At 48.9% G+C, this 26,170-nt stretch overlaps 11 protein-coding genes and 1 non-coding gene across 12 annotated transcripts; 6 read left to right on the top strand and 6 right to left on the bottom strand.

The window, feature by feature from the left end:
- Window positions 1–3,274: 3,274 nt before the first annotated feature.
- On the top strand, window positions 3,275–5,238 carry F5Y00DRAFT_260914 (HSF-type DNA-binding-domain-containing protein; the record flags this gene model as incomplete). Its single annotated transcript, XM_048011105.1, has 5 exons — window positions 3,275–3,630; window positions 3,687–3,785; window positions 3,837–3,904; window positions 3,969–4,394; window positions 4,451–5,238. 5 exons carry the CDS (start codon window positions 3,275–3,277, stop codon window positions 5,236–5,238), a joined length of 1,737 nt encoding a protein of 578 aa, XP_047866114.1.
- Window positions 5,239–5,879: 641 nt separating this feature from the next.
- F5Y00DRAFT_233831 (uncharacterized protein) lies at window positions 5,880–7,103 on the bottom strand. Its single transcript, XM_048007352.1, has one exon. The coding sequence runs from the start codon at window positions 6,843–6,845 to the stop codon at window positions 6,045–6,047; it is 801 nt and encodes a 266-aa protein (XP_047866113.1). The 5' UTR covers window positions 6,846–7,103; the 3' UTR covers window positions 5,880–6,044.
- Window positions 7,104–7,505: 402 nt separating this feature from the next.
- Window positions 7,506–9,074, top strand: F5Y00DRAFT_260912 (ATP-grasp domain-containing protein; the record flags this gene model as incomplete). The annotated part of the gene is made up of 4 exons (XM_048011104.1): window positions 7,506–7,559; window positions 7,657–7,755; window positions 7,811–8,960; window positions 9,031–9,074. The coding sequence occupies 4 exons, from the start codon at window positions 7,506–7,508 to the stop codon at window positions 9,072–9,074; spliced, it is 1,347 nt and encodes a 448-aa protein (XP_047866112.1).
- Window positions 9,075–9,568: 494 nt separating this feature from the next.
- F5Y00DRAFT_260911 (uncharacterized protein) lies at window positions 9,569–10,246 on the bottom strand (the record flags this gene model as incomplete). The annotated part of the gene is made up of 1 exon (XM_048011103.1): window positions 9,569–10,246. The coding sequence occupies one exon, from the start codon at window positions 10,244–10,246 to the stop codon at window positions 9,569–9,571; it is 678 nt and encodes a 225-aa protein (XP_047866111.1).
- Window positions 10,247–12,585: 2,339 nt separating this feature from the next.
- F5Y00DRAFT_42930 (uncharacterized protein) lies at window positions 12,586–13,516 on the top strand. Its single transcript, XM_048013652.1, has 2 exons — window positions 12,586–12,609; window positions 12,704–13,516. The coding sequence occupies exon 2, from the start codon at window positions 12,868–12,870 to the stop codon at window positions 13,213–13,215; it is 348 nt and encodes a 115-aa protein (XP_047866110.1). The 5' UTR covers window positions 12,586–12,609; window positions 12,704–12,867; the 3' UTR covers window positions 13,216–13,516.
- A 530-nt stretch (window positions 13,517–14,046) lies between these two features.
- Window positions 14,047–15,162, top strand: F5Y00DRAFT_260909 (fructosamine-3-kinase; the record flags this gene model as incomplete). Its single annotated transcript, XM_048011102.1, has 3 exons — window positions 14,047–14,233; window positions 14,313–15,000; window positions 15,069–15,162. The coding sequence occupies 3 exons, from the start codon at window positions 14,047–14,049 to the stop codon at window positions 15,160–15,162; spliced, it is 969 nt and encodes a 322-aa protein (XP_047866109.1).
- A 524-nt stretch (window positions 15,163–15,686) lies between these two features.
- On the top strand, window positions 15,687–16,774 carry F5Y00DRAFT_260908 (P-loop containing nucleoside triphosphate hydrolase protein; the record flags this gene model as incomplete). The annotated part of the gene is made up of 3 exons (XM_048011101.1): window positions 15,687–15,826; window positions 15,912–16,017; window positions 16,202–16,774. The coding sequence occupies 3 exons, from the start codon at window positions 15,687–15,689 to the stop codon at window positions 16,772–16,774; spliced, it is 819 nt and encodes a 272-aa protein (XP_047866108.1).
- A 387-nt stretch (window positions 16,775–17,161) lies between these two features.
- Window positions 17,162–19,206, bottom strand: F5Y00DRAFT_252520 (carbohydrate-binding module family 20 protein; the record flags this gene model as incomplete). Its single annotated transcript, XM_048009945.1, has 3 exons — window positions 17,162–18,035; window positions 18,093–18,912; window positions 18,960–19,206. 3 exons carry the CDS (start codon window positions 19,204–19,206, stop codon window positions 17,162–17,164), a joined length of 1,941 nt encoding a protein of 646 aa, XP_047866107.1.
- A 2,365-nt stretch (window positions 19,207–21,571) lies between these two features.
- Window positions 21,572–23,530, top strand: F5Y00DRAFT_260906 (SART-1 protein; the record flags this gene model as incomplete). The annotated part of the gene is made up of 1 exon (XM_048011100.1): window positions 21,572–23,530. The coding sequence occupies one exon, from the start codon at window positions 21,572–21,574 to the stop codon at window positions 23,528–23,530; it is 1,959 nt and encodes a 652-aa protein (XP_047866106.1).
- Window positions 23,531–24,044: 514 nt separating this feature from the next.
- On the bottom strand, window positions 24,045–24,476 carry F5Y00DRAFT_233813 (uncharacterized protein). Its single transcript, XM_048007351.1, has one exon. The coding sequence runs from the start codon at window positions 24,406–24,408 to the stop codon at window positions 24,184–24,186; it is 225 nt and encodes a 74-aa protein (XP_047866105.1). The 5' UTR covers window positions 24,409–24,476; the 3' UTR covers window positions 24,045–24,183.
- On the bottom strand, window positions 24,341–24,429 carry F5Y00DRAFT_t57. The gene has a single exon. It is a non-coding gene; the product is annotated as a tRNA-Tyr (tRNA).
- A 797-nt stretch (window positions 24,477–25,273) lies between the features above and the next one.
- On the bottom strand, window positions 25,274–25,973 carry F5Y00DRAFT_233812 (uncharacterized protein). The gene has a single exon (XM_048007350.1). The coding sequence runs from the start codon at window positions 25,962–25,964 to the stop codon at window positions 25,401–25,403; it is 564 nt and encodes a 187-aa protein (XP_047866104.1). The 5' UTR covers window positions 25,965–25,973; the 3' UTR covers window positions 25,274–25,400.
- Between the last annotated feature and the right edge of the window lie 197 nt (window positions 25,974–26,170).

The raw sequence follows: 26,170 nt of genomic DNA, 5'->3' as shown, positions 1-26,170 counted from the left end.
CCCAGCGAGACTTTTGTAGTATGCTCAGGTTCTCGGAATGGTGCTCTATTGCGCGTGGGGCCGTTCTGCTGATTGGGAGTGATATCTTATTGATATCATAGTAATAAATCCTTGACAGCCCTCTTGCCAAATACGAAGATATGTGTAGCTGAAGGAATGCAAGAAACTACCAATGAAAACGACGAATTGGCCGTATGTTCTTCAATGGTGGGCTGAAGGAGCTGACATCTCCAAGTGGTTGATGGTGTAATGCCCCTGAATTGCATCGCCCGGGCCATGCTGAAAAACGTGAGATCGTAGGTAGCCGTGCAATCGGTATAATTGGGCGAGGCGTATACATACCTACCTACATATCGAGTACCGATGTAGTATACTATGCAAGCAGGATATATATGTATGCACTGCGAGGTTAAGAGTCGTAGAAAGGAAAAATCCAGGGGTATCCAGAATTACATGATTCATGAAAGAGGTAGTGTATGTATATCATAAAATAAGTCCGGTTGTGATCCATTATTAGCATTGCTATTAATATTGGCTGCTTGGATGAAATGTAGATAGGGTATGCGCAGATCATCGTCGCTCAAACATCGTAGATAGGTACCTATTGGACCTCCTAAGTTATCTTCTAGAGTTAGGTACTTGATATAATTGACGAGATGGCGCTATTGAACGGGAACCCATGCCGAGTATTAAAAGGCCGTGAAGATATTCCACCATGCTATAATCACCAAATATCACTGTAGATATTTCTATATGATGGAATATTAGCGTGGAAGGATCAATTGAATTGAATTGGCCGTTTTTTCGAGGTTGCCGGGGCCAAGTTGCCTAGGCTCTATTCCGTAATCTGATCTGATCTGAGATCTAAAGGCGGACTGGCGCGCGTATGTACACGTACAGGAGGTATGTAGTAATATAGCGTATGGTGCGGTAAGTAATAATTGATTTACACAGGTATGTATGAGTGCCGTATGTGAGTAATAATACAGACGTGGTCCCTCCTGGTTCCTTCCATGTGTTCCGTCGAACTACTGCTAGTGGACTGCACTCGGACCACTTGGACCGCCTTGCGCAACCTACCTAATCTGCTAGGTGATGTATGTACTTCCCTAGTGGATAGGTACAAACCCATACAAACAAGATACCTTACCCGGTACCTCTTCTCACCCCTCCTGTCTCTCTCAAAGATAGTACCTCTTTAGGCATTTTATGTAGCACAGTTAGTGCTGCTAGCTTCGGAGGACGCCAGGTTCTCGAGTGGGCTCTAGCTCGGCCATACAATAGTGCAGTTCTGCTCAAGTGAAAGCATATTTCTCTTTCTATCTATGTAGGTAGGTATTAGCAACTCCCTGCCTCGATAAGATATTCGACTGTGAGGACATGAATTTTGAAAAAAAGGAGGGCTTTTTTCTACGGTACTTCCTTTTATTCGAAAGACTCGGAATAACCTTCTAGGTTAGCATTTGGCATCATGCATGACCTCGTTTTGTTTTATTTGGCTATCTCTGGTGCGACTCTCATCCTCCCCGCTTATACACTACCTAAACTCTTCTAGAAGTCCAAAACTGATGCAGAAAGGCAAAATATCATGTACACTAGCAATTTGGCCGATCGTTACGTTGGGGCGTGTTTCCTCGTTGATATGCAACTGGCTAGTACGGATTAGCTCGCTACACATTAGTTTCATTATACTAATTATCAACAAACTTCTTCTGATGCTTCAGATCAACGACCCGAAGTTCCGAGTGGAGGTTATGCCATTGAACATACAATTTTTCTGGGCTAGGATCCCCCCTTAGATATTCATGCGGTGTCTAGGTACAATACCTACCTAAGCTAGTCGAACTAAGCCAAGACATGGTAATTGAAGGATCCTGGATCCAGCAATACCCCTAAAGCGGAACTACACTAGGGCACAATATGGTCCTCTTTTTCTAGAGGAATCGTCCAACTGTGTCTGCCTGTCTGCTATGTACCTAATGTATGCATTGCTCAGTTCATACATATACTGTATCCATATGAGGGGAGAGACATGCCGTTGTTCCCCATCATATCCCGCAATCAATTCATCTCTTACGGTTCTTTTCTTCTATTATTACACGAACAGAAGATCAAAAGCTGCGGAATGCACATCTTCACGTCAGCATCTTAGCACCTCTCCATTGGTGAGTTACATTTTACATTGTACATTGTACTACATTATTTCCTTGGCAAAATACACAGAGCTCACTTTAGGTAATCCCACAGTTGTTCCGTTGAAACTCCCGATCCTTCCTTGTCTGATTTCCTTGTCTGATTAGTGCGTGTGGTGAGGCGCTGTATGTACATGAGTTATGTACTTAAGATAAGTATCGAAGTACACATGTATATCTCCCCTTCCCCGAAGCAAGCACCTCACGGACCATGCTTCTAGGGTGATCCACCGCCGGGTCTGGGCTGAACCATGTAAGATTTATACATATGTACATCAGTCCCTGCTCCCGAGGTTGCCAAAGGGCCATACACTATACTACGGGGGCCACACCTACCTTCCATTTGCAACTGCGTACATACAACCCGAGCCACCCTACAGATTGTTATAATACGTCCATTCTACTACCTACCGTGCTGTATGTAAGTACCTATCTACATGGCGACCTTCGTACAATACATACATCTGCCTCCATACATACACTACATCACCTGCTCGCACATTGCGAACTTGAATATCTTACTTCTCTTTTGAGATCCACATATCCTGTATCCTGTACCATATCCTGTACCGCTGGTTGTCTAACGATGGGAGCATAGAACAGCTTTTTTTTCGTTCTTTTGCCGACCCCAATAATTCCCTTCAAGTCTTGGCCAGAAGCACCAAGTTAAACCAAGCTACATCGACTTTCCCGTATTGCTCTTTTTTCTCCCCCACCATCGACAGGAATAACGGCAGCGAGGAGCAGCTAAGCTAAACCATCAATCTGCAAGGCTGACTTCCGCGACAATTAGGTCGAAAGGACCCCATGTCAGATAATTGGGAGCTAGCAGCAATACCTCGCCCAGAAACAAAAACTAGAAACGAAAACACTCAGGAGGCCCCTTAAACCGTGCACGATTATGAAATACTAGAAGCAATGCGGTTCGTGGTTCCGTACTTTCTAGAAATCCGGCCCAGTCCCAGTTCCAGTTCCCCGCCGTAGTCTCGTGTCCCTCTTTGTCAATTTGTCTCGACTGTCTCTAATTTCCAGTTTTATAGTCTTGCTAACTAGTGCATCCTTTTTTCCCCTACTTAGGCCAGATGGACGTTGCGACTGAGAGTGCGCCGCGAAACATACCTATCAACAAGGCTGACGAAAGCATGGGTGCACGTACGGTTCCAATCATCACCACTCCTACGCCGATGCCAACCATAAAGATGTCGGCTCCTTCGCCGTCGGGCGACCCTATGGATATCACGCCAACTAACTCGTCAGCCCCGCAGAGTGCTAGGAAGAGCTCCGAGGGGGAAGGTAGCGATTCTAATGATCGCCAAGGTTCCGCGCTATCAGGAGAACAGAGCTCGAGTTTCGCTTCAACTACAATGCCTGCGCCCGCCGCCGCGGCTGTTCACCAGCCGAAGATAGTGCAGACTGCGTTTATCCATAAACTCTACAAGTGCGTATAGTTCCTACAACGGATGATTGCGTAGGTAGCCACTAACCGTTTCGTAGTATGTTAGAAGATCCCAACATACAACACTTAATTAGCTGGTCTAGCTCCGCTGAGAGCTTCGTCATGTCGCCTTCACATGATTTTTCTAAAGTTCTTGCGTACGTCTCCAGTCCTGTGCGGCCAACCAATGAGACTAATTTGAGTCACAGCCAATATTTCAAGCACACGAATATATCCTCTTTCGTCCGACAACTTAATATGTACGGCTTTCATAAAGGTATGCACAGGAATATGAGCCCTTGTTGGAAAACCTTAGACGATTAACGAAATGGACAATTCAGTAAGCGACGTATTTCACACCGGATCTCCAGAAACTGCGCTGTGGGAATTTAAACATGGCAATGGGAACTTCAAGAAGGGCGACTTGGTTGGACTGCGTGAGATCAAGCGACGAGCGTCTCGTCACACGCTAATCCACCGGGACCACCGAGACTACAATAACCAGAAGCCAACCCCGTCGCAGCCCGGTACTCCAGCAGAACCCATGCCACCAATTCATGACGGCTCAGACCCGAGGCTTGCGAGCATCGAGCACTCCTTGTACGAAGTCACGACTAGGCTGCAACGCAGCGAGGAGAATGCTCATTACATGAACGTGAAGCAGCAAGCAATGTCGGACGCGATGAATCGCTTGTTGCAACTAAATCAAGAATTATCTAGAACAGTTCTGAGCCTCGTCCCGCCAGAAAATCCTGTCCATAGAGATGGTAAGTTTCATTTTATACTGACAATAAAGACATTTGACGGTCTAATAAGGTTATAGTTCTAGCGCTGCAAGGCGAAATTCAACGCCAGACCGAATTCGTCCGATCCATCGACGAGCCACATGAGCCAACCTTCCCGAATAGCCGCCAGCTCTTTGCGAATCTTGAAAATCCCCCTGTATCTCCCCGGCAGTTAGCTCAGGACGATCAAAGGAGAATAGGGGGATACCCTCAATCTCGAACGAATTTTTACCGACCTCCAGTATCTTCTAATCTCGCAATTAGCTCTTCCAATGTTGCGATAAGCTCACGTCGATCACATGGGTCGATTAGCGGGAGCACAACCCAGTCATCGCCTTCTCCCCTCCGATCTCAAGCACCGCCACCTCCTCCTGGGCCTCATCCGCTTGCTACCGTTGAACCCCCACCGAGCAGCTTGTCCAGGCGGCACACCTCGGCCGATATCCGAGCTGCTGGGTGGCAAGTCAACCCGCCGCCGTACATCTCTTCTGGCCCGCCTTCGTCTCACTGGCCCTCTTCCCCTAACCGAGGCGCCCAAGACGAGCAACGTATCCGCGACCCGCCGCCTCATTACTCACTATCCCGACCTGCTACCCCACCAGCTCCTTTTTCAAACGGTAGTATCGGGAATGGATTAGAAAGTCTCAATAACTGGTCCTGGAATGGAGCCAACCGAGAAAACAAGAACCTCTCAATCAAAGACATGTCTGCTCCCCCAACCAGGAGGGGAAGTATGGCACATATTCTTAACCCAACCGATACAGTAGAACGAGACGACGAGGACGACCCTCGAGGAGACGACGATCGGAAGCGAAAGCGCATATAATAATTGGCATCATAGGTCTTCGAACATCCCATATCTTACGTCATGGAAAGCGTTGTCGCACATTATACCACACACGGCGGGGTTTTGTTTTTGTATAGAGCGATTGATGCGGAATACGAATCTCTAAAGGATTCGGGACGAAGCGCTACTGCCATGTTATATGACATTGACTATGCACCTTACGAATTTCTTTTCGTTTTTCATAAATTTTCTTTTCTTTCACTGCATTGCTATACTCATTTCTTGGACATTTAAGTTTCCCGCTGAAATACCAAAAAAGTGTTGGCTACGTTGGAAATTGCTCGGAACGGTTTGGCGATGGCATGGCGATGGGTGAGAAGATACCTACTCACTATATTCCATTCACATAGGAGGTTTTGAAATTTGGAGGCTGGGGGGTCGGATGTCTGAACCAACTTGCCCACTGGGTTTTGTACAACACGGAACACGGGCTTGCTTCTTGCTTCGGAGGGGGGTGCTGTCGTAATCGGTTGGATAGGAACCGAAGGGGAATAGTCTTCTCCTAATTGCTTCACGCGCAACTACGCTCGCGGAGTCACTAATCATGTACTCTTAAGAAAGTAGTTAGGTAATGGAGGAGTAGGGGCTTCTTTGCATGCATACTATGTAACCGGCCAGGGAGCCGCAGTGGTTCCTTAGCAACTTGATTGATTGTATGATCTATCACATTTTAAAGACTCCCTAGTAAGTCTAGGTATTCGGAGTAAAATGGTTGGCTCAGAAGATCCAATTGCAAACTCTGTCAATTTAAGGGACAGCCACAGGGACGATCCAATCTTATTACCCTACTCCCCACCAGTTCCAGTTCCATCCCTTGCCTTCTTTTTCTTTTTCCTCTTCCGCTTTTTCTTCGGGCTTTCTTCCGACGGGGGCTGATTGGGCTCAATTTCGGGCGCTGCTGAGGGCTCGGCAACCAGGGTCTCCGTTCCGTCCTTGGGACTGTTGGTATGGCTAACCTGCGCTTTGGTACCGTTCATATCAGCCCCTTGCTCTGAGGGTATAGCTGACTCGACATGGTCACTACTCTGCTGCTGCGTCTCCATCTCCGCCCGTGACCTCTTGCCGCTCCTCTTGGCTCGCCCAAGCCCGCTCCGCCCCGCCTCCTCGTCGCTGCTGTCTTCCTTGCGCACCCATTTCTGCTGCCCATCAGTACCCGCGCCGTTTCTCCCCCGCTTTCCTAACAGTCGTCCGCGCAGCCTGGCTGTGTCCCGATCTGTTCCGCTGGTGTTCTCGTTCCCGGTCGCGGGGCCGCGAGTTAGCCCTATCCCCGCGTTCGGATCGAGACCGCGTTCCTCGGCGAACTCGGCTTCTTCGGCGGCGCGTCTGGCTGCCGCATCGCGAGATTGGGTTTGGGGGTTGGAGGTACTGGAGCTACCGCCGAGCGCAGAGAAGGAACCGCTGCCGGAGGAGGAGGAGGAGGAGGAGGAGGAGGCGTTGTTGAGGTCGGAACGCGAGGGGAGGAATGCGCGGGCGGCTTTCATGCGCGCTTCGAGCTGTGTCTGGATGCGGTTCATGGTGACGGTGAAGTCGGGCGCTGGGTTACCGGTGGGCGCGGCCTTCGAGGTCGAAGTAGAAGTTGGCGCCATGGTGGTGGAATGGAACGGCAGTTAGGTATTCAGTTTATATAAGAGAGAGTATTAGAGGTTTTAGCTAGCGGGCTATACTATCGCCAGATCATGGTGCTCATATTGTACGCTGCTGCCGTCCGGTTTGGCAGCGGGCTGTCGCATCGGTATTCAGATCCATCGGTAAGGAAAGAAAAAGGTAAGGATGAATTGAAGATAGGTAGATAAGATAGCGATACAGTGTGAAACAACAGATTATGCGTAAATTTCACTATGTACCTAGGTACCTAGCACATGGCAAAGTTACATGAAAAAACCTTCTTACGTAACGTCCACTGTCCCCTTAATCAAAGAAAAAAATGCGACGGAAGATACTTGATCCAGTCCCCGTGGCACATGCTCGCTGAAGTCATGCAGGAGCATCAGCTGCAAGTTTAAGCTTCACCGGGCAGAGTGGATCTTGCCAGATGAATTGACCGGATTTTCCCGTTTTCTGCCGGAAAAGAGCTCTCCCTAACGACCGGGGCCTGTTGTTCTTGTTTGACGATAGCATCGCAACATCAGTTTAAAAAAATAAAAAAAACAAACTCCCTTTCATCCGTTATAACCGAGCAACTAGTGGCGCTTCGATTTCCCTGAGCCATTTTAAAGTCAATTGACGCTCAGACCCAGCTCGTTATAATGTACGGTTTCGCTCGCAGCCGTGCAGCGGCTTCTGCCCTGCGGGCCTCTAAGGTGAGATGATCTGAACGACTTTATTCCAAGCCCAAGCTGTCTACTCAAACATATATTACGTTTGAGTGAGATACTAACTTATCCGTCTCTGATTTAGACCGCCTTCTCCCCCGCTACCAGATTCAACGGCATCGCCCAACAACAGCGAAGAAATCTGAGCATTCACGAATATCTCTCAGCCGACCTATTGCGACAGGTAGAAATTAGCGCTCAACTTTTGTATTCGAATATATCCTAACACGTTGTTCTAGTATGGCGTTGGCGTTCCGAAAGGTTACAATGCGAAGTCCGCCGCCGAGGCCGAGAAGGTAGCGAAGGAGATCGGTGGTGAGGATATGGTTATCAAGGCCCAGGTCTTGGCCGGTGGCCGTGGAAAGGGCAGCTTCGACAACGGCCTGAAGGGAGGTGTCCGTGTCATCTACTCTCCTACAGAGGCCAAGATGTTCGCCGAGCAGATGATCGGCCACAAGCTCATTACCAAGCAGACTGGTGCGGCTGGCCGCCTCTGCAACTCGGTTTATATCTGCGAGCGCAAGTTCGCTCGCCGAGAATTCTACCTGGCCATTCTCATGGACCGAGCTTCGCAAGGCCCCGTCATCGTCTCCTCTTCTCAGGGTGGTATGGATATCGAGACCGTCGCCAAGGAGAACCCCGAAGCTATCAACACCGCTTACATCGACATCAACACTGGTGTCACCGACGAGATTGCGCGGGATATTGCGACCAAGCTAGGCTTCAGCGAGCAGTGCATCGAGGAGGCTAAGGACACCATCCAGAAGCTATACAAGATTTTCCTCGAGAAGGATGCCACGCAGATCGAGATCAACCCCCTGTCCGAGACCTCTGACCACCAGGTTATGTGCATGGACGCCAAATTCGGTTTCGACGACAACGCCTCGTACCGACAAAAGGAGATCTTCTCGTGGCGCGATACCACTCAAGAAGACCCCGATGAAGTTCGCGCCGCTGAGTCCGGCCTGAACTTTATCAAGCTCGACGGTGACATTGGCTGTCTCGTCAACGGTGCCGGTCTAGCTATGGCCACCATGGACATCATCAAGCTGAACGGTGGCCAGCCCGCCAACTTCCTCGACGTCGGTGGCGGTGCTACCCCCGCTGCTATCAAGGAGGCTTTCGAGCTCATCACCAGCGACGCTAAGGTTACTGCTGTCTTCGTCAACATCTTCGGCGGTATCGTGCGATGCGACGCCATCGCCCACGGTCTCATCAACACCGTCAAGACCCTGAACCTTAAGGTCCCTATCATTGCTCGACTACAAGGCACCAACGTGGAGCAAGCCCACCAACTAATCAACGACTCGGGAATGAAGATCTTCTCCATCGACGACCTCCAAAGCGCCGCGGAGAAGTCTGTACAACTGTCCAAGGTTGTGAAGTTGGGTAAGTTTTTTTTGTTTTTTTTATAGGCTACTATTCCAAAGTGAAGTAGATAATGCTGACACTCACTTAGCTCGGGACATTGACGTGGGCGTCGAATTCAGCTTGGGTATCTAAGGACGATATGTATAGAACCGGTCCGATAGACTGTACTAACTTTTCCAGGGTTGGACGCGTGAGAATAACGGGGAAGGTGTTGCGAAATAGAGCTAGGGCGGGTTTGTCACTATTGCATGCATTTCGATATTTTGCCTCGCCCTCTTGATTCTCAATGGAATTGCTTTTCCTAATCTAGATCCTGGAGTCTTTGCCCCTATTCGAATTCGTGAACGCCAAACTGCCAACTTTGCAAAACCACTATGCTAATTCGATCTAATCTAGCTTAGGTGCTTAAGCCTTGAGCTTTACATGTGCAATACCCAGTAATGACGCGCTGATATTGAGACAGGATTGGGTTACTCCAGATACCCTTGAATTCCCCTAACCACCTAAAAACCTATCCTACTCCTATGCATTCTATCCCCCTTCCCCCCCTTTTTTTTTGTGTGTGTTTTCTTTTCTAAGATCCTCATTTCATCCCAAGACCCAAACTCCAACTCCTCTCAGTTCATTCACTCCAACCAGACTAGGCATTTAGCCTTATTTATCGCAGTGCAATTGCATCGCGGCTGCTGAGTGACAGAATACACCATGTACTCCGGAATGGGACGTAGGTAGGCCGGCCTCTCGCTTCGCTCCTCCATCACCGCGAGGATCTTCAACCAAGCAACCCACGCCACGAGCATAAGCCCCAGCAGCATCAGCAGCAGATACCACAGCTGGCGCAGGGTGTTGGGCCAGGGACTCTTGCGGTACTCGGTCATGGCCAGCCAGTACTTCCTCTCGGCGGCAAACGCCACGCGCGCGTAGTCCTGCTTGACCTGCTCGTGAGTGCGCACGGCCCAGTCCCGCCAGGCGCGCACGCGGTCCGCGCACCGGGTCAGGCCGCGGCCGACGCTGAGGACGAAGCGGCCTAGAAGAGGTATCTGCGGCTCGGGGAAGGGGCGGCGGCGGGGAGGCGGCAAGGGGCCGGGCGGGGATCGCACCATCCGGAAGTACCACTCGTCGAAGGCGGCCTCTTTCTTGAGGCGCGCGATCTCCTCGGGGTGAGGGCCGAAGGAGGGGGGCGCCTTGCCGCGGCCGCGCGAGAAGGTGCCGAAGGGCCGGTGGGTGGAGTTGGAGCTTAGCTGGTACCAGGGCGTGGTCTGGCAGTAGGCGCCGGGGGCGGTGTAGATGCCGGTGGGAGACATGGTGGTTGTTGCTGCTGCTGCTTTGGGGCTGGGGGGTTGGGTTAGTAATGTGATTGCGCTTGGGGATGATATCTTGGTGATGTATATCATGGGTGTCTTTACTTACATTGTGGTTGTTGGTAGTTAGTTAGTTTCGAGAACCTAAGGTGTGGGGTGTGGGGTGTTGCTGTCGCTGTCGCTGTTGCAGTCGATGTTCTTCGGACAGGTGTATGTCTTGCAGACCGGATTGAAGGTCGGCGGTTAGGGTTGCGATATGAAGTTGAAGCTGCGCTTCTGAAGAATGGGAATAGAAATTCCCAAGAGTAATTGGGAGGGAATTGTGTGGGTGGCTGGTGGTTGGGTGTTAGGTGTTAGGTGTAGGTGCCACCTGGCTTGCGTGTAATTGCAGCTGTGGAAGTCGTGGGATTTAATACAAAAGTTTCCTCTCAATGTAAAGAGAAAGAAGAGGGGAAATAATTTGTGGTGCGTTGACTCTCTTTAGAAATAGTAGAGTTAAGGGAAATCACCAAGTCAAGATGGCTGGATGGTTGGTTGATTGTCTTTGGATACCTGAGGTGAAGATGTGCGAATTTAGAAGACAGAAGGGTAGTGGTAAAAGTTAGGGTTCCAATGCATCATTTGTAGGATCAGTTGTATTGTAAAATCAGTTGTTGATGCACGGGCAGGCAGTTGATTAAATTTCTAAACTCTTTTGCTCAACCACAATCAGGGCCTCACTTCCTATTTCCCCCCTAGAATCACTCCCAAAATGGTCCATGCACGATTTGGAAATACACCATTTATTGTAGAATCAGCCAGCCTCATTGTTCCTGCCCTGCTGCCTAGGTATTTTTTTTTTAAATGAGTTGTTAATGATAATCAAATGTAGGCTTAACAGCGCAATATTTGTCTTGATTGTCATTATCCTACCTTCCAACTCAACATTTCTAAAATCGTCACCGGTGTCTCACTACCTACAGATCCTACACATGAGACAACTATAGAAGTTTTAAAGCCTACAACAACGATATGGTATAATTGCAAGTCAGATCTTCTAGGAAACTTCCAGCCCAGATCTGTTTCGGGAACTCAAAAATCCTTATTGTAAACCCCATGGAATCGGACAGAGTATGATCTCGTGTTTTTAATAGACAAGACATAAGAAGATGTTTACTCAGACGGTCACTAGTCTTGTAACTTTACCAGGTCCTATAGATTTATTTTAGATATATATGCATGGGAGTGATCTAAATATTGTCCCCTCTAAAGTATCTTTTTTACTGGGAGGAAACCTTGCGCAGAATCATCATCTTCCAGTGCTAAAGTAAATCACATCTTCATTGGAAAAAAAAAATTTGATTTTCTTGATTTTCTAACAGACAAATCATTCCAATTAATTAATCGATTAATGGAGGCACTTGGTAAATTTGTACACCACGTATGGCAGTCGGCAGCACATGCGAGCAGAGCAAGTACCTACCGTAACTACCACGACCCACTTTAAGAATAAAATAAAATAAAAATAGGCGATTGATCTCGAGGCTTCAATTAATAGTGGAAAAGATGCGAAATTTTATTTAGAAATGGTCTATCTTCAACTTCTTTCCTCCGCGTCGAATCATAATGTTAGTGACCCTGGTTATGAAGTTCTATAAATCACGTGCATCCCTGGTAATGTTGAGTAAGAGGCCCAGAATAAGGTTTCCGAATTAAGCCCGCAGAATCGCCGACTTTGTAAGTAAACTTTTTTCTCCCTTCCTACTTTTTCCTTACCCTGCATTTCTTATCCTGGGTCGCAAACAAGTTTGTTGTAGACGAAGCACCCCAATGTTAACCTTGCGGTCGATCTGATACAAATTGGACGAGTGGTGATCTTGTATGCAGAAAGGTAGCATCGACTATGAATAAGGCGCCCCCAATGCAACACGTTGGACACCGCCGCACTGGAACCTACGCATATCATACGTGGGGTCCACTCAGGAACAATTCGCGTAACCCACGACACTCATCGTGTGCAACGAATTACGACCTCGATGGTGGTAGCATACAACGTCTTCGAGGCACAAGATTCCTCCATTCAAAAAACGGTGAAGAAAGTTATTAATATCTGGCTGGCCCCCTAAATACATACATAGGTACATACATACATACGTGTAAACGAGAGGTAATGACTTGTCACCTACCTTGGACAATCCCTTGCGAGTTACCCGCATGTTTTAATTTATAAACTAGGAGCAATCGCGTGTGTCAGTCAGCCTGATGCACATGTCGAGCAGACTAATTCAGGACTAAAAAGATCTTGGCATCCCGAAGTGACGATACGCGGGATAATTCGGGAATGTCATGTCACGGCACAGAGCCTCATAGGGCAGCAAATACATTAGGTATATAACGAGTTTTAATTTTTGCCTACTTCTGCTAGTGTCCGCTGGGCAGGGCCGAATGCAAGGAGTGTTTGATTCTTAAGTACTTAAATAGCTTCGGATCTCTAGACAATCGTAGCTGGGTTTTACCTTTTGTTCTTGTTCTCAACTAAGCTCCCGGCTCGATACACATACCATCTTCACACATTACGAAGGCATTGCAAACAGAAATACATAGAGGACTACCTAGTGTACCTGCCTCAAGCACATCACACCACAATGAAGGCCGAATTCCAAAACTGGTGGCGGAGTCAGACCGTCCATCCATCTCGTCTCCAGCCCACAGTAGCTATCTGCACATGCGCAGCTTGCTTCAATGGTACGGGACACGGTCAAGAAGTCTTTAGGGATCCTATAGATCCCGGCGAGGTTCTCCCACCGAGAAGTAAAACGAGCGCTGCCGTCGTTGAGAAGTCGAAGGAGGAAGGGTCCAAATCGAAACCCACGAAGAAGCCGTGGTATAAGCAGGCAAGCAGTCTAACCCGTAAGCCAAGCATGGCAAGCGTGGCTTCAGACTTGGTTCCCTTATGCTCAGCACCAACGACTTCGACTCAGCAAGTCGGTTAGGAGATACACGGCCTGAGATTCAATTTTGAGTTCATCAGCAAGGATGCTGAATACCTAATTACCTACGAAGGCGGAAGAATCCCGAGCACCCTTGCAACAACACCTCGTAAGGCGACGAAGGAATGAAGAATTAGGTACCGGCGTGTGAACTTTTCGGCGCAAAGGAGTGTTTAGCGTTTTATTTTGTTAGCGTTCAGCTGTGGCTGCGGCAACTAGGTGAAAAATCTAGCCGCTACTTAATAGCTTGGCCTTAAGGCTTCTGTTAGGTCCATACCTATTAATGTGTGGCGTTACGGTTTACTAGAAAGAGGAAAGACATGGGTATGGGTAGACAGATCCCTGAATGGGTTGCCGAGCTTTGCGCGGGCTTACCCGTTCTGTCGGAGAGTTTCTTAGGGCGCTTGGTGGGCTTATCGATACCCTAAAAGATGGATTCGTTAGGTGAGGTGATAGGGCGGCGTGCGGCATGCGACTGATCGGATTCAATTATTCGCTCATCGCGTTTGTACGGGGAGTTCCGAGGACGACGATACCCCCGATTTAGCGTTGGATTTACACCACTCTACATAGATATCTAATTTTTCTTTGTTGATAGATACGAAGCTTTACCGTGTGTCTCCGGTCCTTACTTCGACTAATTGTTTAGAAGTGATAGTTGCGCCAATCGGGAAAAGTGACGTCATTCATATAAACTATCTATCAGACGATCAGCGGCTTCATCTTCGTCTCTAAGGCTTCACTTAGTGGTAATATTACATGAAAGTCCTAACAGGCTTGGCATGCATACCGATTAATCTACGCAAATCTCTAAACATCAGAAACGCAACCACCATGGCCTCCAAGGTCGACCCGGCGATTCTAGAAGCGCTAGGCCTAGACGCGCAAGCCACCAAGATAACTTCACATGGCGGCTCGGGGTTTGCCTCGACTTTCAAACTGAGCTCAACGGTAGGCGGGAAGGAGAAGAATTACTTCGTAAAGACCGGAACAGGGGCCGATTCTGAACTCATGTTTAAAGGTTAGGGTGGGATGCCTTTATGTCATCATGATACCTAATATACCTAATACGCACTTGATACGAAGCTAATACGACACAGGAGAACACGTCTCTCTCAACGCCATCCACGCTGTCGTTCCTAACCTGTGCCCCCAATCCCACGCCAACGGCGTCTGCCAAGAGAACCCCAACCGGTTCTTCCTAGTAACAGATTTCCTCGAGCTAGGCTCATCGCGCCCGAACGGCTCGGGGGACTCCCTCGCCAAGAAACTGGCAAAGCTGCATACGACGCCCGCGCCGATCCCAGACGGCTTCGATAAGCCCATGTTCGGGTTCCCGGTGACGACGTGCTGCGGGTCCTCGCCGCAGGACAACTCGTGGAAGAGCTCCTGGGCGGATTTCTACGCGAACAATCGACTGCGCGCGATCCTGAAGCAGGGCGTCAAAGCTAACGGCTCGGACCTGGAATTGGCGAAGGCGGTGGAGAGGACGGCTGGTACGGTGGTGCCGAGGCTGATTGGGGATGATCATGTCAAGGGTGTTTATCCGGTTGTTGTGCATGGGGATTTGTGGAGCGGGAATCACGGGCGAGGAAGGATCGCGGGCGAGGGGGGTGTTGAAGAGGTCTTGTTCGATCCGTCGGCTGTGTATGGGCATTCGGAGTACGAGTTGGGGATTATGCGTATGTTTGGAGGGTTTGGGACGAGTTTCTGGAGGGAGTATGAGGGTTTGGTGCCGAAGGCCGAACCGAAGGAGGAGTGGGAGGATAGGGTGGCGCTGTATGAGTTGTAAGTTGTGCTGTTTCCGTATTGGCGTATTATTGTTCGGATTTTGCGAAGCTAACTAGTATATATAGATATCATCACCTGAACCATTGGGCGTTGTTTGGTGGTGGGTACAGGAGTGGAGCGATGTCGATTATGAAGAAGCTTAACACGAAGTACGGGTGAAAGTCGAATTAACTTCCCATCTTCTGGATCGCCGTATTGTTATAATTATGGTCATCCCCTTCGGATCCATAGTTGGGAGTTGACTTGATGTTAGAATAGTTCACATAATAATATTTCTAATGAGACGGACGGCAATGGATATATTAGAATAGATTAACCATGACTATATAAATCCCGCAGTCCAAGCTTAGTATTTACAAAATGAAGCAATACAGCAGAATAATATAAAACTACATTATATCATATACTCGTACTCCTCGGCGGAACTTCATAATATTCGGAGAAAAGGGGAGTCGGGGAGCCGGCTGACTCATCCTGGGCGGCTCCGAATTTTGCTCTTAGAGGAATTACCTTAAGCAGTTCTTCGGTCCGCTAACGACGTAATCGCACCATTTTAATCCTTTACTTGCAAGCCAGCCGAGAGCAAGACCTCCTACCCTCCATTCACTTCATCCCATGATAATTTTAAAAAAAAAATATTAATATAAGCATTACGGGAATATACACAGGAGAAGAGGGTCGGCATGGACGATAGAAAGGCTTTCATAGTCGGTATTAGCGGGGCTTCGTCCAGCGGTAAGACGACGCTTGCCCGGCTGCTGCGCGATGTCTTCCCGAATACGTTTGTCCTGCACGAGGATGATTTTTATAGGCCTGAGACTGAGTATTTTGACATATCTTTATTTCTCTCTATTCAAACAGATTTTATGAAAAAAAAAAAAGCTCAATGCTAACTACTTGCCGTTTAGACTCCCTTACAAAGAAGGCCTCCTGGATTGGGACTGCGCCGAGGCCATTAACATCCCAGACATGAAGCGCGCGCTGGAACATATCCGCGCTCATGGCACTTTTCCCGTAAGCCCTTGTTGAAGAGATATGATATTAGGCACATCGTTGCTTTAGCTGTATTCTTTACAAGAATGAAATACGAGCTACATACATATATATCCACGCAAGCAACGCACAACCATCCATCCAACTCCCCCAAACTACCTAACTCCTCAGCACACCAAACCCCCAAACTAACCCTCCATCCTAGCCCTTCGTAGACTCCAAAGAAGACCAAAACTCCATCGGCGCTTGTCCCGTCTCCGACGCCGCCATATCAGCCGCCAAAGTCAAAGTATCCTCGTGGCTACAGCCCGGCCAACCCGGCCACGCCATCCTGCACGCCTCCAACCTCCGCATCTGCCTCCTAGACGGGTTCCTGCTGTACTCGCCGCAGCTCGAATCCGGGCGCATCCCCTTGCTCCTCGACGCCAAGCTCTTCCTGCTCGTGAGCAAAGCGCGCGCGACCCAGCGGCGCCAGCGGCGCGACGGGTACGTCACGCTCGAAGGGTTCTGGGCCGATCCCCCGGGGTACGTGGAGAAGGTCGTGTGGCCGAACTACGCGGCGGCGCACGCGGGGTTGTTTGTGGACGGGGATGTGGAGGGGCGGTTGGATGGGGGGGTGTTGCGGGAGAAGGGGATTTTGGCGCAGGTCGATGCTGGGTTGGATGTTGATATGGAGGTTACGTTTAAGTGGGCGGTGGATATTTTGATGAGGGAGTTGGAGGGGGTGTTGGGGAAGAAGGAAGGGGAGGGAAAGGGAGAGGGAGAGAGGGAGAGGTGATGGATGGATGGATGGATGGACGGAGAGGGGAGGGCGTTAGATCTCATCTATACTGGTATCTGGGTTGTTTGCAGACAGAAGCGACGAACGTTACTATTATATCAAAACGTATCACTCAAGGATAAATCAAGATACGATCAAAATTGGTAGATTTCAATAATTTATTTCTATTCCACATTCCTCCCTTCATCATCTCACCCTCAGGAGAAGCGGCCTATCAGCATCATCATAACTCCTCTAGGTTAGGGCATTAATCAATATAATATAACTAAGGTATTCTAGCCTAGTACATAGCGCAATTTCCCTATTACTCTAATAACCCATCGGGGTCTCTAACATAACATTCATTCTTGAGATGCGACTCGGATAAATAGTTAGATTCTTAGATTACCTCCACGTATCCGTCGTAGACGACGAGGTCGCGCAGGTCTTGGGGACGGTGTAAGCGCGGTTCGGATCGGTTTCCCATGATATGGAGCCGTCGGTGTTGACCACGATGTACTTGTACTGAATGGCCTGTCCGGCGGGGAGAGTGATAGTTGCTGCCCAGAGGGGGTTGCTGGAGGTGTACTGCGAAGCGCTGAGAGTGACCGCCTTGCTGGTGTCCCAGTTACCGAGGGCGGCAACGTTACCCACTACCTTGACAGTCTGGCCATAGTCCGTAGACTTGAGCTCGTTGAACGTGACTGCGACGGCGGTAGCAGTAGCGCAGCTACCGGTGGTGGTGGCGGTGGTGGCGGTAACTGTGGGACGGGTGAAGGTGGCAGTCGGGACGGTGCTGGTGATGGGAGTCTGGCTGGCTGGGAAAGACGAAACCGAGGCCGTAGAGTATGATCCGCCCTGAGATGTCGCCTTGCAAACCCCGGGAACCGAAGTGGCAGTAGAGTCTGCGCCTGCCCAGCTAGGGGGGATTACACCAGCTCGCCGTGCAGCGGCCGTCAGAAAGGAGGCGTACGACCAAGTAAGGTCCTTAGCAGATAGTGGTGTGCCACTGTTGCGATCGTATTGCTCGGCAAGGCCGCCGCTGGAGTCTGCGTATTGGGAGACGATGTTAAAGAAGCCATCGGCATAGAGGAATACGGCATTGTAGATCGAGGTGTAAGTATCTGTACCGGACTCGTACGTGCCAGCCGAGACACCCGAGACGAGGTCCTGGAAGAATGCCAGCGAAGTAGAAGTGACCGTGATGGATCCAGTAGTCTGCCACACGTAGAGGGCATCATAAAGCTGCTCTGCGGCTGCGAGTGTAAGGAGATACCATCTGGTATGAATGTTAGCGACGAGTGTACTTAGTAAACTAATCAAGCAAGGTACTTACGGGTTACCGTTGTAGTAGACGTCTTCGGGGTATCGTCCCACAGCAACAGCTGATCCGCTGGGAATTCCCGAGTTAAGGCTGTAAATGTCACGGAACGAGTCTACAACAACCTTGTGGCTGGAAAGAGCCTTGTCACTGCAGGGTTGGAAAGTCGCAGCATCGCAACCCAGGGCCGCGTCGAAGTTGTGAATCGAAGCTAGGATTGTGTTGCCGTCCTTGGCAGATCGACCGTTGTTGACGTTGATATTGGCTAAAGCATAGCCACTTGATGGTGACCAGAACGTCTGCAAAAAGCAGAGAATGTGAGGCGCAATAGCATCGTAAGAGTCATGGCTCTCGCCAAGGGTCTCCGCTAAAGCGCTTCCTTCGACCAGGGATCGGTGCTGGGCAGCAACAGTGAAGAAAGAGCTTCCGTTAACTTCCTCCCAGAGATCGAAGCCGGTCTGGTTCCAGTACTGGGCGACGTAGGCAAGATCGTTGCGGATTATGGGCCAAACGCTGCTGGTAACCGTTGAATTGTACCCGTTTGCAATAAGCCACTTGGAATAGCTAATAAGAGCAATGGCCCTCAGAGCGGGACCGTCACGCTGCGGACGACCCCAGCTATCAGTAAAAGCGCTAAGGTCGACATTGAACTTGGGTTCTCCCAAACCCGTCCCGTCAGATAGAGAACCTGATGGGTTGGATACAGTTTGCAGCTTGGCTTGGGCGATGATGTAGTTCTGTATCTGAGTTTGTAGACTCGCGTCGTAGCTGTTAGTGAATCTCTCGATGATAGCCTTGAAGACAAGAGCGGCATCTCTGCTCCAGGTGTAGAAATCTAAATAATTAGCATATTGTGAAGATTCGGGAGAGAAGCTTGCATACAATCAGGGTCGGACTTGGATGGAGAGGCTACAACGATGCCGTCGCTGGCACCTTGAGCACTGCTCCCAGTCGATCCGATGTTACTAAGGAGCTTTTCTAGGGCAATGGGCTCTTCAGTGGCTATGAAGCTGTCCACCGCTCTCTTAAGGATTACGCCCTCTCGTCGTGCCCGAGAAGAACCGGGCAGGCCGAGGATGGTTTGGAAGGCAAACGTGCCCAAGAGGAATAGAGAAGTGAGGCCCTGCATGATGGGTTCAATCAACGAGGTGCTGTTGCTTGCGAGAAGCCCTTGACTTGAGCTCTGTAAGACGTCCATCTTTTACTACTCTTATATACGAAGCTTTTCAGGAGCATCGTGAAGAGGCCCCTTGCCTCTTTTGGACACCTGACCGGATGCTACTCTGGGACAGCTGTAGGACCGAATTCCAGGGTACCTCCGGCGGTACTTTCCGGGCAATACCTAGGACGTGAGCAAGTAAATCGGCCTGGCGGTGTATAATGGGGTAAATGTAACGCCGTAAAAGAAAACTCCGCCTTGAAATTGGATGACGTTAGTACAAAAATCTATGCTTAATTCTATAATTCGGTGGTAAACAACAGCCAACCAAGCTTCAACCTGGGGCAACCTGGGGAATCTGGAATCGGGCCGCTCTAGGGGGGGGGGATGTCTCCAAGAATCGTCAGTACCGTGCATATGGGATGGGGATGGGCGGATTCGACGGATTTGGCAATAGACCCCTGGATGCCTAGGTAGTCTAGAGCGTTAACAGGGACGGACTATGAGGCTGGATTAGAGGTAAATATAAAAGTACACAGCTCCATGCTAACCCCATAGATTTAAATGTCTTCCCATGCGGGGAGCATCGGTCCCCGCATTATTAGAAGTTGGAGTAGATGCGATGAATAAGAGGAAAGGAGTTGCAAGGGGAGAGTCCACAACCCATACCTCGGACGTCTTCCGGTTGATGCTAAGACTTTTTAGATACGTGTGCGATTCCGACTTGAGCCAGTGTAACTGCTGACCTTTTTTGCGGTACCGACACTTCACAACTGAAAACTAATAAGATATGTAATTGGACAAGACTATGAGAGAGTGATATGAGGTTTAATAATTCATTCGATCTACATAAATTGTTTTAAGTATTAAGTACCTTAGGTAACCAAACACATCAGAGTACATATTCGAGTACCTATTTAGTAAGGTATCACAACAACTAAACCAATAATATGTAAAATAGTCTTGCTCAGTATCACATGCGCGACCATACCCCTAAACCTACCTTGTACATGGACGGATCAGGTACGCATTATACTTTTCTATATATGTATATTGGCCCGTGATATACCTCGTCACTCGTCACACCACCTGTTCCTATCAAATAACTTCTCATCCAAGCGTGACCACGCGTGACCACGGCACATGCCGTTCTGAATCCAGGCGTTATTACCTAATGTATAACTTCACTCGACTTGCCAGTTAGAATCGTCATATAAGACCGTAATGGAGCCTGAAAACCTGGAAACAAGCTAAGAGCCCTACGTACATCTAATATCCGCTTAACCAACTTGCCAACTACAGTAAACAACTCATTATACGGTCTTATTATATGACGATCGGTCTAACCTTAACTCGTCCTAGTAATCGCATTACAACTACATACGGATCACAACATCGACTCTGACCCAGGGACTAGTCTGCCCGCGATGAGGCCGAAGAATATTCTAACCTCTCCTCACCACGGACGATATGTCCTCGAACTAGCATAGCGCATCGTCGCAGCTTCACTAGAGCAATAGGCGCATAAATACGCGTTACACGTCCGAGGTAGAGCCGGTCATGTTATCGGCATTTTATTCTACAAAACTTAGCACGCGGCATGAATACTAATAAGTATCATCATTTCCAGACCAAGGCGATTCCGTCCATCAGCACTAGAAAGCGCAGGATTGTACGAATGGCCAGGGTTTAGATCGGAAATGGTATGTAAGATAAATTATGGTTTTCCTCAACCTCATAGATCAATGATCTCGGAAAAAAGGGGTGGAATATAACTCTTGGAACAAGACCAGTCCACCGAGTTACAGCCTTGACGGCGAACTCAGGCTTTCCAGAAATGCCCCTTACTCTAGGACCTGTCGATTGGATTGACATCATAAAAAGAAGGATGATTCCATATGTGATTCGAGCTGCCTCGACCATCAACTCTGGATTCGCGAGCGAACAGAGGACGATCGGGCACAGATCCGTGATTGTGTAAAAGGAAAGAAGAAGAAATTTCAGAAAGAAAATTCTGAAATTTATTGTGCAGAGGCTGATGCGAAAGTGGGGCAGACTAAGACATGTGCACTGACCACCTGCATTAGTGTATGTGCCGGCTTTGTGTTGCGACAAAGAGCCTTCCATTAGCAATGATTTTGTAGCTCTGTACCTCTTATCCAGCAATCCTTATCACTATTTCCCAATTTCAAGTAAGCAATCGCAATAATCGCAATAATCGCAATAGCCGCAGACAACCTCGTCCCATTTAAAACCCTGGCCTCACGTATTTCTTCATTGTCGACAATCGAAAAGAGGTAGTCATCCACGTGTGCTCAAGTCACCACGATTCATCATGGATGCTGCAGCGATAGAGGAAACGAATCGCCTTCGCGTTTCTCTGGGCATGAAACCCTTGCCCGTTCCTGGCGCAAGCGGTCCTCAGTTCAAAGAAAAGACATCCACTCCCGAGGAAGACGTCGGAAGTACCCTTGAGACCCGAGAAGCAGCCGCGTACGATAACTACAAAAAGAGCAGAGAGGCCGAAGAGGCCAAGAAGAAGCGTGAAGAGAAAACTGCTGCCATCAAAAGAGCCCGCGACGCCGCGAAACGTTTCGAGAGCCTACAAGGCAAGGGGCTAGGCGAGGCTGATGACGGCGATGATATTGATACCAAATCGTGGCTGATCAGTCAAAAGAAGCGCCAAAAGCAAATCGAAAAGGCGCGAAAGCTGGAGGAGGAACTAGCAGCCGCCGAAGCTGAGGCTGCAGCAGCGATTAAGTACACGTCCAAAGATCTTGCTGGTGTCAAGGTTGGACACGAGATCGGATCCTTCGAGGAGGGTGAAGAGCAAATCTTAACGCTCAAGGATACAGATGTTTTGGGAGAGGAGGAGGAAGGTGACGAACTCGAAAACATTAATCTTAGAGAGCGAGAGAAGCTCGACAAGAAGCTCGAATTGAAAAAGAAGAAGCCCGTGTACGATCCCAATGCAATCGACGAAAGTGGCGAGCGTAGCCTCCTAGCCCAGTACGATGAGGAAATCGATGGCAAACGAAGCAAGAAGTTTACACTAGATGGACTAGGGAATACTGTGTTGAGTGATGATCTGGATAATCAAACACACGGTGGACAACGACAAAAGATCAACCTTGATCTTTTTGCAGAGGACAAGCCGAATTCCGATTACTTAGACATCTCAGAAATAAAAATCAAGAAGCCCAAAAAGAAGAAGTCGAAGTCGACAAGACAGCGCCCAGTAGACGAAGATGATATCTTTCCGTTACCACCAGCAGAGCCAGATCAGTCGATGGACATAGATTCGGGTGCCGGTTTCGTCAACAAGAAGCGTAAAACAGATGACACAACATTCGCCGATGACGAAGATCTCCAGGCTACTTTGGCTGCTCAAAGAAGAGACGCTCTAAAGAAGCGCAAGAGGACGCGCCCTGAAGATATAGCGCGGCAACTACGAGAGGAAGCACAGACGCCAGAAGTTGATGACGCCAACGGTGCTCAGGAGGGTGGCCTCGTTCTAGATGAGATCTCCGAATTTGTTTCGGGGCTGAAGAAGGAAGATATTGAGGATCGCAAACCTCGTAAACCGAAGTCGCCTAAAGAAGCTCCGGTCACAGCTATGGAGGATGACTCCGACGAAGACGAGCCGATGAAGGATGGGTACGACGAACATGATAGAGTTAAGCGCGAGACGTCAACCCCAGCAGAGACGGCCATCATCGGCGTTGATGAAGAGAAGACCATAGGGTCTGGTATTGGCGCAACCCTACAACTTCTAAGAGAACGACAGCTCTTGAAGGACTCCGGTGCTGCTGAACTGAATGAAACGCAGCGTCAGCATCAACTATTCGTCGCTGAGAAGAAACGAAAGTTGGCAGAGATTGAGCAAGAGGCCCGCAACCAACGCGAGCGTGACCGCAACAGCGGCAGACTCGACAGAATGTCAGTACGAGAGAGAGAAGAGTGGGCCCGGCAGCAGAACAATATGCGCGACCAGCAAACATCACGACAGCTAGTCGACCTCTTTAATAAAGGATACAAACCCAATGTGGAGCTCAAGTATCACGACGAATACGGGCGTTCGCTCGACCAGAAGGAGGCGTTCAAGCATCTCAGCCACCAGTTCCACGGCAAGGGAAGCGGCAAGGGCAAGACGGACAAGCGACTCAAGAAAATCGAGGACGAGAAGCGACGAGAGTCCCAGAGCATGCTGGATGCCAGCCAGAACGTCGGCATGAGCTCGGCCATGACACAGCAGACGAAGAAGCGGAAGGAGGCTGGTGTTCGACTTGCGTGATGGCGCTATATACAGACAGACTGGATTTAAAGGTGCTTATTCCCTTACTTGTACACTTATTAGTTAGTAATTCAGAGCTGACACTGGTCTTTTCAAGTCTGCTGTTCCGTAATGTGCTACAATGATGTCCGCACTCAAGCGATGCGGCGCCGTGACTGATGATCGTAAAGCCATAACCTTTTCTCCCCGTGACTTGATTTAACATAGCATACGCCATTACTGCCATACCTTATTACTTTGCACCTACTATATTACTATACTAATATGGCAGATGTCTCTATTATCCATAAGTACTCTAGATCAGAACCGCATTTGAATCCTGTAGACTCTATGCTGCAAGCTGGATACTCGTATTGCCTTAATGGCTAGGACACAGTCCGGCCCCTCAAAATACGGGTGCAAGGTAGGTCCAAGTATATCAACATAGCAGATATAAAGCAGCACGTTGAGAACTATGGAATGCTAGATACTTCATACATACCTACCTAGATACTCGAACATACAAATGAAAAGGCTAGATTCAATAGTACTTGATGAAATACGAATGCATATGCGAACATGAACATCCCAAGCTTAAGTGAAATGGTATAACCTCAAGAAAAATATAAAAAGTGCTGGCCAAGTTAGACATAGTGGTTGTGAGCAAAAACGGCTTACAAGCATAGTGCACCTATCTTATCGCCACATATTCTTCCACCGCAGCCATTGTCGCTTCCAACAAGACGACAAGAAAAAAATCTAGGCAGCGGCAACCCACAGACAGGAAATGCTAAAAACTGTACAATGTAAAAAATCTGCAAAAAGAAAGGATCCCTCGGGCCGGAATCGAACCAGCGACATTTCGGTAACAATTTGTGACAATTACAGCCGAACGCCATAACCAACTAGACCACCAAGGGGGTGGGGGTTTCAATGCTTGCTCTGAGAGGAAGTGGACTTCCTCCCGAGGGACAGCTGTTGAAGAATTGGCGCGCTGTTGGGATTTATAAAGCTTCTGCGTAGCGTATGTATGTGGTTTTTTTGTGGCCGGAGTTTGGCCGATTGCTTTAGTGTACTTTGACGGTTGGCGGGCATTGGTGCAAAAAAAAAAAAAAAAAAAAAAACGTTGTGAGTGGGGGTGTGTGCACTTGGTAGGTACGTGGGTACAAGATTCCGTGCACGGTGCACGGTGCACGGTTGCCGAACTGTGAGGAAGGTGCGCACGGTTCGGGTACGGCGGTACAACGACACAAGTAGGTAAGTACCTCCTAGTCGCGACTGCCTCAAAATACCTACTGTGTGATCTTGTGATTCTAAGGCCATGTGAATCAGGTACGTTGATTTAAAATCGACATGATTTCGATTTAATTATTCTGATCCGGAGACGTACCATGTACCTACGTACTGTTGCCGATTAAACAATTCACTGCTTGATCTTGATTAAAGAGCGTATGTACCTAAGTACCTACCGCATTGAAATCAACTTAGGTTAGACACATGAAAGCAGAAAAAGCCACTTAGAGTCACGTAGTATTTGCGCCATATGTTTTTTAAGGAAACAAATTTTTTTTTTTGGTATTTATCATCTATACTAAAAATACTTGCTAACTTGATTTGCTTATGTATGTGCATGTAAGGAAGAAACTGTGTAGGGGGTACGTAGAAAAGCAAGAGGTAAGGGGTAAGGGGCAAGGGGCAAGACGTTATAGGGAGATAGATCTAAGGGTTCATGAGGGTATACGTTTTAGGACGAACATCGCTTCAGGGAAGCCAGATCAACGGTGGCTCCAATCCTACTTGACTTTGTACGTGCCGTTCAACGCATGAGACCTCAAGAAACCTAGGTAGGTATATATCCCCCGTGTTTACCTAGCATGTTTAAGCTCAATGCTTAAGTCTGCGTCTGGCCGTCTTTTCTGGGCTTATGATCATCATCCCTCTTGTCGTGTTTCTTGTCTTTGCCGTCATGCTTCTTCTTATCATCGTGCTTCTTCTTGCCGTCGTCCTTCTTTTTCCCGTCACTCTTCTTCGGGGTCTTCCCACACATCTCGTCAAGGATGGCGATTAAGCCCTCCGCCATCTCAGCGGAGATGGACACAGCCATCCTTCGTCCCGGAGGGGCTGCTGGCTGACTACTACGCCTATGCTCTCTCTCCTCCTCGGTCGTGTTGGCAGGCTTCTTCTTAGGCGCGGCCTCCTCTTTCTCGTGTGCCCGACGATCAGAGGTGTGGTCGTCCTTTTTCCTATTGATCTCGAACCCGGCCAGGGACAGCCGTAGGTTGCGAAGGCTTTCTTCGGTTTCTGCGACCTGAGTAGAGTTAGCTAGCGTAGAAAGTACCGGAGGAGAATGGGAGACAGGAGGTCTCGGCTCTCTCGGGTCCACCGTCGATGGCACTGAAGCAACGCTACCGTCCGGTCCAACCTCCTCCCCATGTCCGTCTGGTGATCGACGCATAGATCGAACACGCTCGTTATAGGGGACACGATGGTCGCCTGTGTAAACTGTCGTATGAGAAACAGAGGTGAGGGCCGTGGGGGGATATATATTATCACTCGATCCCGGCTTAAAACTAGATGAGCGACGTTTACTGTTGTGAGACATGATGGGCAGATGTCCTCGAGGATTTTTGATAGGCTATTCTACGGGATTAGCTGTAACGA

This window comes from Daldinia vernicosa (genome assembly GCF_022497035.1).
Source record: "Daldinia vernicosa strain CBS 139.73 unplaced genomic scaffold F5Y00scaffold_16, whole genome shotgun sequence".
NCBI classification, from domain to species: Eukaryota; Fungi; Ascomycota; class Sordariomycetes; order Xylariales; family Hypoxylaceae; genus Daldinia; species Daldinia vernicosa.
This window is presented reverse-complemented; position numbering and strand designations above follow the sequence as displayed.